Source organism: Mya arenaria, chromosome 11 (assembly GCF_026914265.1).
Source record: "Mya arenaria isolate MELC-2E11 chromosome 11, ASM2691426v1".
NCBI classification, from domain to species: domain Eukaryota; kingdom Metazoa; phylum Mollusca; class Bivalvia; order Myida; family Myidae; genus Mya; species Mya arenaria.
In genome coordinates, this window is record NC_069132.1 from 19,070,820 (window position 1) to 19,081,120 (window position 10,301).

The window sequence follows — 10,301 nt, forward strand, 5'->3', positions numbered from 1 at the left end:
ACTCTTACTGTAAAAGGTACCCTGTAAGACAAATATTTATTTAAAAACTAAAACAAACGAGACTTTTATTTCTGTCCCTGTACTTTTCTTTACCCTGGTATGGTAGTAGTCAAGAAATATCAGAGGTAAGTCGTTTTCAATAGTATTACTACTACTACAGTATGTTTTTTTTGTTGAAAATCGTGGCCAAATGCCACTACGCTGATGACTTGATTTTATTTATTGCACGATAGCAGTGTCAGTGTGACAATGACAGTGATTGTATGGGAGGAATATAAACAGTATACTGTACAACTGAGCAGATGTTTTCACCTTTTCAATTTGAGTATGGTGTTAGATACATCCATGTATGGTCTATATTCCCCCAACTTCTGTAAACCCCAATGCTGTTATGAGGTTATGCAGGGGCGTAGCTTCCTATAGGCCGTGTAGGCCGCGGCCTACACAATTTTCAGAAGAAAAAATAAAAATGCCAAATCTGCAACACAAACTTGATTAATATATCGGAAACCAGGTATTTCATATATATTGTTTTCCTTTTCACTAAAATACATATTCATACGACAATAATGATACGTATATTATTTGTTGAAATTTGCATACTAGTAGTCAGCGCTTTGACGCCGTTCATTACATTAAACATTTATTTAAGGTAAAACATATTGATATCGTTACTCTCATTAATGTTTTACAACAAAGAATTATACGCTAAAACGCATCCACGACCATCTAGCTAAAACGAAATCCCGGGGATGCATGCTCTCGTACCCCACTCCCCAGAAAGTGGCCTACACATATATTTTCGTCAAGCTAAGCCCCTGTTATGCACCAGTCAGTTGTAACCACGGTTCCCCCAGATCTCGGGAATTGCGGGGACTTTGACTTTCGATCCAGCCAACCCGGCTAAAATCCCTGTCCTGCGGGGACGAACAGTAGGTAAAATCCCCGCCAAATGCCCCTGCACCCCAGGCACCCTAGGTAAGGCCCATTCCCCGCTATATTTAAAGTGAAAACAAAACCACGGCATTCACCCGGCACTGCGGGGCCACCTGAAAGGTTAAAACATGGCCCATTTCGCCGGCTATCCCCGGTATACCCCCGGACCTGGGGGGGCCGTGGTTACAATTGACTGGTACATTATCATATGATTAAGTATGCAAGTCTTTTGTGTTGCGCTGTGCTAGTGTTTTGGGCTGTTGGGTTCCAGTTCTTTACTGAAGTTTTATTTTATTGGTGTCAGCTGGGATACAGTGATAGTAATCTTACTCCAAGGTGTCAGGAGATTTTTTTTTATAAGTGTATGTGTTATTTCATGACGAAATATGAGGCCTGCAGCGTGCAGGAAATGGCATCTAGTAATATAATTTGGGATTAACATAAAAAATATGGGGCTGAGCAATAGCACATTTGGCAATACTACACTACTATCAATAACATCATTTAGCAATACTGCAGGTGCTTGTGCATGATTTAAAATGTTCTCCAGATTAGTGCTCATAATGTTTGCCAGAAAATTTATATATTTGAAGGTCAATAACAACTTCATTCTGAAGAAAAACAACAGTTAAATTTAAAGTTGATATTGACGTGATTCTTAAGAAATAATATCTTTTAATTATATTACTTTTAAGTGGTTTATTTTTTATTTATTGGATGATGCATTCTGGTGCCAATCTATGAAAGAGTCCCTTTAATGGCATAATCAGGAAAAAGTGTGATATTCGTAAAGCAATTAACATTATTTTATAGAGTTAATATGTTTGTTATAAAAGATTTCACCACCAGGGTTCCACTAACTACACTTTGTAAACTAGAATAATGGTGGTGGAAATGTGATGAGTTTTGTATTGTTTGTCAATTGAATGCGACATCACAAGAGATATATTTTAAAGGAGAAGGAGTCCAAGAGATGGTTCATATCCCCTCATTGCCTTTCCATGGAGTGGTCATATGGATGTACACTACTGATCATATACCCTATACATTATTTTCAGGCTTTACAAAGTTTAAAATAAACCTTTCCTGTTTCAGGTGAAGCCCAGATCCTATTGGTGTTTTTTGTTAAGTAAGGGTGTCTCACAGAGCCCTTAATAACTGGTGTCGGCTACCCCTTTGACAGTTACTAATACAAAAACACAATCATGGCAGCAATTCGGGAAACTGTATGTCTATTAGCTAATGTTTTGGAGAGTATCGGCTGCACAAAACCCAAAGCAGAAATTTTCAGACTGGCCAAATTCAATAGCTCAGATGTGGTAAGTGTTTCAAGGAATTTTCATTACGGATAATTGTTATATGGTATTATTACTACATACTTTCATATTCGGACAAATTATTTGTTTAAAATGAATTTCCATAATATTACTGCTGAATCACAGCACAAATATGATCTGCATCTTTTAAAAACATCTCATATCGAACCTTGCCTCCTTTGGTATAACATTGGAACTGGGTTTTAGACCCAACTGACAGATACTTTGATATTAATCCTAGCCTTAATATTAAGATAGTTAAGCTTAAATGCTCAGCATTTGTGTAAATTGTGGATAGGCTGGATAGATATTTTAAATCTGCCCAGTGTGAGTGCCTGGATTGGGTTTCATAATTGTGCTTGTTGTCTACCTGTTTCAGGTTATTCCATTCTGGCAGGTGCTTTATGAGCTACACAGTATGTATACTGTTGGCCGTGTCAATACCTCCTTCCAAGACTTGGTACAGAAACATCAGCCTGGTGAGTAACGGTAGCGGAAAAAATGACAATGGCAGGGTCAAGTCATTAAGCTCCAGTGTCCAATAAGGACATCTTACAAAGTATTTTGAGTTAACCCTCCCAATGTTAAAAAATATAAAACATGTTTAAATTTATTTAAAAAAAATAGAATATGAGCCACTTTTATAAACAATTAAATAAATGAAGTGATCTTAACTTTTCAAAAGATATTGTAATGTTCTATCATATTTAATTCAATTTTCTTGATTTTCTGCTTCAGTAAAAGTAGCCCAATATATAAAGAAGTGTTACCAAGACCTGGGTTATTTGTTTCCGGATTTCACTAGCCTACAGGATGATATGAGCGAGGGGAGCCGGGAACTGCTGTTGGTTCTTGCCTGGTTTCTGTCCTCACACCGTGTGGTGGACTGCTGCTTGGAAAACACCACCTCACCACTCGACACTGGGCTGCGACAGTCAGGCAAGGTAAGGATGTCTATTGTTATGTTTGAGATAGATTGACTGACGCTCTCTTAGTAATTTTACTACAGCTTTGATTGAATGAGAATGTTTCTGTTGTATGTTCCTTTGCCCAATACAGACCCATCATAATAAGCTAAGTTGGATTTAAGATGCATATATAGTATAAGACTGTAATACATACCAGAAAAACGTTTCTTCATAACAGGATGTTTATACATAACTGTGTTTTGACAGAGGCAGATACCTGACAGAAGCAACTCTCATGACAACTTGACACTGGGACAGAGGATCCAGCGTCTTAATGTGGTCTCTGGCAGACTCCACCTTACTCTGAAACACCTGCACGCTCTCCATCGCCAGAAATACAGACTCATACACAGGGTAGGGCTTCCTTGGCATTAGTTGATCAGGTTCCAGTTGGCTGCAGGCTAATTTTTTGGTTTGGTTTAAGTTAAGTTTCATCCAATAATTGCTTTTAACCAATCAAAGCATTTAAATGTGCAAACTAGCCGGAAGTACTTTTGCAGTACTTTTTTCTACATGGTTATAAACTTGAGCATGATTTTATAGCTCTTAGCAAATGTCACAATCAATGTGTAATAAATAGGTGTTAACATACTAGATGTATTTTGAGTTAGAAAATGGGCATGTGTGTTATCAGTGTTTGATACCAGGACAATTAGGGATATAAATCTTCATCTATACTGTTTTTTCAGGTGCACACCTGCACAGAGGGAGTGGGTTTTGTGCCTGGCCGGTCACACATGTCAGTTGTAGAAACAGATCTCATGAGACACCCGCAGCACTTGAAAACAGTGAGTGGCTCTGAGAAAGCCATTTACAGTTTCTCCATCATAATTCATCGACTATTAAACATAAACTGCCATACACTCTATGTAAAAAAAAATTGTGGAACAATAAATAAATTGGCCTAAAGATGAAATAGGAATGCATAATGTTTAGACAGGAATCTGTAAAATGTAAACTTGACCTGCACTCAAATAATATTTCATTGTAAGGTGTAAAGCTCCCATCCATGAGGCTGTGTTTTCCCTTGACCTCTCAAAAGAACACCTCGTCTGATGTCTACCCAGGAAATGGACTCAGTATAATGTTGTAAACTTCAAAACTGTTTGAATGGGCTGAAATGGGTGTTTTCTTGTATCATACATGACTGTGTATGTTTCAGATGCTGGGTTTACTGGAGAAGGAGAACAGCATGTTGAGTTTGGTTGTGTCCTGGAAGGAACATGAGCACGTCTTCTGGAAGTGGATGGTATCAATGTTTAGATCCTCAGTTTAAAACTTACAGTGAATTGCCTTAGACTGTCACTGTTGTTGTTGATTCTTCTTTGCTTATATATGCATTAGTTTGTCTTGTCAAATGAGGGCTATTCCAGTAAAACATACAACCCAGAGGGGGAAGGCAATTATTTTAATAGTATATGGGTGAGTGTCTTTTTTCGCTCATTTGGACCTCAAAAGGGTCAGTTTGTTTCTGAAGGGAGGTGGCATAATTTAAAAGTACCTTCGCCCGGGGGTTATATGTCGGAATAGCCCTAAAGTAGCCATTGCATGCTTTCTGTTAGACATTATTTTGTTTGACTCATCATTAACAATATGGAATTATTTATAAATTTTGAAGAGCTAATTTTGTAGACTGTAATGACTCATGAGGGCTAATGATATACTTTTGTACATGCACATATATGCATGGAACCTGTTCATTAAAGTTTCCAGAAGTACCTGTACTTCTTTTTAATCTCTTGTCCATACAAAATTCAGGAGAGCGTGTTGGCCCTTAAACTGGAGGAAAACTCTAGCAAGGATGCTGACCCTGAGATTCCGCTGGTTCACTACAACCTGAATCCAGGGCTTGTGCTCAAGTTGTTTACCCTCCGTCAGGGCCTTGAGGCCAGGATTCTCCGCCTGGAGCCCGCTATTGCCCGTCTTGATGAACTGTGGGAGGACAAGGTGATTATGTGGTGGCTTGTTCTTGCTTATAAAAACAATATTAATCTTAAAAATGATGGTTATATGCAATACTTTTGGTCAACTATTTCTTATTCATCCGCAAATGTTTAATGTTTATTTTGCAATTTTGAGCTTTACGTTTTTTTTCAAAGATTCAAGTCAAGCTATTGTCATAGCTGTGGTGTTGTGCGAGTTGAAAATGTGGGCCATCTCCGATACAGCTGAGATCGAAAGAACATTTGGCCCAGAATCTGGGCCCCAGATTGCTGAAACATGTGACCCAGATTAGAATATGTTATGTCCTAGATTAATAGACCATATGGACCGTATTGGCACTAAAAACTATCGGTAATGACAAAAAAAAATCCTCCAAAGGGAAACATATAGTTATTGTATTGTGCCCTTGTTCTCACTGTTTTAAGCCAAACATCAAACTTGGTTTGCAGGTTGGTCATGACAAACAGGTGAAACCTATAAATTTTGAGGCCAAAGGTCATGTGGTGGTGGCATTAAGCACAAAAGCTGTTTCCCATCATTAACTGCAGGTTGGTCATGACCAGCGGATGAATTGTATTGATTTCGAGGTCAGTTGGTTATGGTCCAGGTCATGGTGACCTTGAGCTAAACATCCATTTCTGTTCCACTACTGAAGAACACTCAGTCCCAGGGACCTCAAACTTGGTAGGCAGGTTGTTCATGACCAGTAGATGAACTCTAATGAGAAACATTGTCATGATTATGAAAAATGTGTACTGTACATATATGCATGTTCAATCTTGGCAATAACATCTTGGCCATATTGGTGATTGGCCATATTATCTGTACATTTACCAACTATTGCTCTTCTTAATGCATTGATGTCAATGATTGCTTTCTTTTTCAGCAAAGGTCTTTAAACATGGCAGATCTACAGTCATTAGCTAAACAAGTAAATGCTGAGCTTGATCACATAAAATCAACAATTGGGTTGAAGGAACCTCATTCATCTGACCTTCCTAGGCAAGACCCTGTGTTTCTGTACAGTAAGCCTCAGCCAAAGAAGACCAATTCTGTGTACATACCAGAACTTCATACTGGGGAAGATATTGGTGGCAGACAGCCACAGGACATTGGACTAGAGATAGAGAAGCTACAGACTGATATTGCCAGGTTGAAGCTGGATATTGAGGTCAAAGAACGGTATTACAGACAGAAACTAGATGACTATGCAGCCAGAGTGCCTGAGTCAGTGTGTATACAGCCAGCTACTGTTACCTGACTCACTGTTACCTGATGAAAGTGCCAGAGTGCCAGCTTTAGTGTGTATACAGCCAGCTACTATTACCTGACACCAGTGCCTGAGTGCCTGCGTCAGTGTGTAGTGCCAGAGTGCCTGTGTCAGTGTGTATACAGCCAGCTACTGTTACCTGACACAAGTGCCAGGGTGCCGGCGACAGTGTGTATACAGCCAGCTACTATTACCTGACACAAGTGCCCGAGTGCCTGCGTCAGTTTGTAGTGCCAGGGTGCCTGTGTCAGTGTGTATACAGCCAGCTACTGTTACCTGACATAAGTGCCAGGGTGCCTGCGTCAGTGTGTATACAGCCAGCTACTGTTACCTGACACAAGTGCCAGGGTGAAGGCCTCAAGTGTGTATATAGCCAGCTACTATTACCTGACACAAGTGCCCAAGTGCCTGCGTCAGTGTGTAGTGCCAGAGTGCCTGCGTCAGTGTGTATACAGCCAGCTACTGTTACCTGACACAAGTGCCAGGGTGCCGGCGTCAGTGTGTATACAGCCAGCTACTGTTACCTGACACAAGTGCCAGAGTGCCTCATCAGTGTGTATACAGCCAGCTACTGTTACCTGACACAAGTGCCAGGGTGCCTGCGTCAGTGTGTATACAGCCAGCTACTGTTACCTGACACAAGTGCCAGGGTGCCTGCGTCAGTGTGTATACAGCCAGCTACTGTTACCTGACACAAGTGCCAGGGTGCCTGCGTCAGTGTGTTTACAGCCAGCTACTGTTACCTGACACAAGTGCCAGCGTACCTGAGTCAGTGTGCATACAGCCAGCTACATGTACTGTTACCTGACACAAGTGCCAGGGTGCCTGCGTCAGTGTGTATACAGCCAGCTACTGTTACCTGACACAAGTGCCCGAGTGCCTGCGTCAGTGTGTATACAGCCAGCTACTGTTACCTGACACAAGTGCCAGAGTGCCTGCGTCAGTATGTATACAGCCAGCTACTATTACCTGACACAAGTGCCAGCGTACCTGAGTCAGTGTGTATACAGCCAGCTACTATTACCTGACACAAGTGCCAGAGTACCTGAGTCAGTATGCATACAGCCAGCTACTGTTACCTGACACAAATGCCAGAGTACCTGAGTCAGTGTGCATACAGCCAGCTACTGTTACCTGACACAAGTGCCAGGGTGCCTGCGTCAGTGTGTATACAGCCAGTTACTGTTACCTGACCCAAGTGCCAGAGTACCTGAGTCAGTGTGCATACAGCCAGCTACTGTTACCTGACACAAGTGCCAGAGTACCTGAGTCAGTGTGTATACAGCCAGTTACTGTTACCTGACACAAGTGCCAGAGTACCTGCGTCAGTGTGTAGTGCCAGGATGCCTGCGTCAGTGTGTATACAGCCAGCTACTGTTACCTGACACAAGTGCCAGAGTACCTGAGTCAGTATGCATACAGCCAGCTACTATTGCCTGACACAAGTGCCAGAGTACCTGAGTCAGTGTGTATACAGCCAGCTACTATTACCTGACACAAGTGCCAGAGTACCTGAGTCAGTATGCATACATCCAGCTACTATTACCTGACACAAGTGCCAGAGTACCTGAGTCAGTGTGTATACAGCCAGCTACTATTGCCTGACACAAGTGCCCGAGTGCCTGAGTCAGTATGTAAACAGCCAGCTACTGTTATCAGCACAAGTGCCAGAGTGTCTGTGTCAGTGTGTATACAACTAGCTAATGTTACCTGACACAAGTGCTAGAGTGCCAGCGTCAGTGTGCATACAATGTACAAAACTAATGTTAATGATAGTCCAAATATATGTTTAACTATGACATCCATTCCCATGGAGTTATCCCAGCTTTGCCATAATAGAACTGTGCAAGGCCCATGCAGGGGTGTTATACATTGTTTTGATAATCTGTGTTGCATATCTATAATAGTCATTATAGATTGGGAAGGGCCAAAAGTCTGTTGAGTTGTTCAAATTAGATATAGCACTATTCTTTTTTTAACTATAATGACATTGGCTGTCTCCAAAAGTAAATTGTGCATGGTTCTCTGTCAAAATACTGTATGACTAATTACTAGGGATGCTAACGAATATTCGAATATTCGATCGAACGTTTGGTATTCGAATGTCAAAATAGGTATTCGAATATTCGATGTTTTTGTTGAATTAATAAATTAATAAACCTTTTGCCTACAACTGTCATCTTCGTCTGTCTTGTTTTTACAACGATGGACCCATAATGCCATAGGTGTGAACTTGATGACACTATACACGCGTCATATCGGATATATCGCCGGGAACTATAAACAGTCCCCGTAATTTTGCATTTATTGGCTGTTAGACAAGTGACATAAAACACATTCCAATTATTTTGGGTACATTTAAATGACCATGCCAATTAAGAGTAAGAGATCGGCCTTTATACCAATGTTTTGTCTTCATTGCTTATCAAGCTTGGCGATATTGCTCAAATCGCCTTGATGATATGAAGGACATGTGCTTTAAACTGTTTCCATGTTTTCAATATAACGCTCTTGCGTACAAAAATTAACTGTATGGTTTAACGTTTAAGGATATATGTCCTGTATTGTTGTATAAATATATTTCGTAAATATCAATCCCAGAACGAGGCTGCAAGTCCCACGTTGGCACATATCGTCATTTAACCGGGACAAACGCAATTCCCTGATCTTATATTGCATTGTTTACAAAAATGAACGCAGAGGTTTTGTTTTTTTCAAAGATATATCGCTTTTTCTTGGGATATATTTTGAAAATGGGGAAATTCAGAGGCTAATTTGTGGAACAATAAAGGTCCGTCGCGTGTACCGAATACGACCAGGAAGGGTAACAGGGCCCCCACTATTACGTTAGTGAATAATAATAGTTTACTACAATTCTTAAAGGTTCATTTTGGTGTTCGAATATTTGAATATTCGATCGAAAGAATTACCGAATATTCGAATATCACTTTTGCCATTCGTTTGCATCCCTACTAATTACAAACCAACTACTTATTGCTACCCATTGGCCACTGTTTCATACGATGCTGAATGGTACAGTTTAGGTGCAAGAACACATTTCTTGCTTATCAAATACAACCAGTCATAGAAAAACTATTTGAAAATATAATAATATAAAACTGCAAACAAAAATATATCAATAAATCAATTGTGTAGAAAATAATATCAATGACCTAGTAATACAACATTGATCAAATGCTTTCATGGTTTATCATTATTGCTTAGCCTTAGAAATGTGATTTTATAATGTATATCTTTTTTTAATATTATTACTTGTGTGTACTAAAAATCATAAACATATAGAAGAAAGCTTTGGATAATACCATTGTTATTTTGATCACATATCACAGCATATTCAAATAAAAGTTTCAAGTACATAATTGCCACTTAAAAGTCCTTGACCTTTTCTGGCACAATGATGTCCACAAATAGTCTCTTTTTGAAGTAGACATTTTCCAGAACATTATTTGGTGTATATTTATTTGTTAAGCTACGGTGTCACATTCTTTAAAATGATTCAAATAAACTTAAATGTATCAGTATGTCATTTGTGTAGTTGTAATTTCTGTCCACATAAACATGGAAGATTTTCTTTACAATAGACCTCCATGAATCTTGGCTTGCGAATTTTGAGAGCCCAAGGAAGTCGAGTAACACATAATTATGTAAGATGGTAATTTTCCAGAGTCCTATATATTTTTGGAATAAAATTGAACATTTTACTTGTTTTTTGGCTCGTCTTAATTTGAAAAAATCTTAACATTAGTTAAGTTTTGCGTTTAGGTCAGTTACATGGAAACTATCAAAGCTATCACTTTGAAACTTGGGGAACTTGTTCTGACATCTAAATGCCCTTTTTCACATTGT

At 39.5% G+C, this 10,301-nt stretch overlaps 1 protein-coding gene across 1 annotated transcript; it reads left to right on the forward strand.

Annotated features, from left to right (window-relative positions):
- Nucleotide 1: 1 nt before the first annotated feature.
- Nucleotides 2–9,981, forward strand: LOC128207438 (tubulin epsilon and delta complex protein 1-like). The gene is made up of 9 exons (XM_052910358.1): nucleotides 2–125; nucleotides 2,032–2,255; nucleotides 2,632–2,731; nucleotides 2,991–3,196; nucleotides 3,428–3,574; nucleotides 3,910–4,008; nucleotides 4,383–4,469; nucleotides 4,979–5,167; nucleotides 6,051–9,981. The coding sequence occupies exons 2-9, from the start codon at nucleotides 2,142–2,144 to the stop codon at nucleotides 6,423–6,425; spliced, it is 1,317 nt and encodes a 438-aa protein (XP_052766318.1). The 5' UTR covers nucleotides 2–125; nucleotides 2,032–2,141; the 3' UTR covers nucleotides 6,426–9,981.
- The last annotated feature ends 320 nt before the right edge of the window (nucleotides 9,982–10,301 follow it).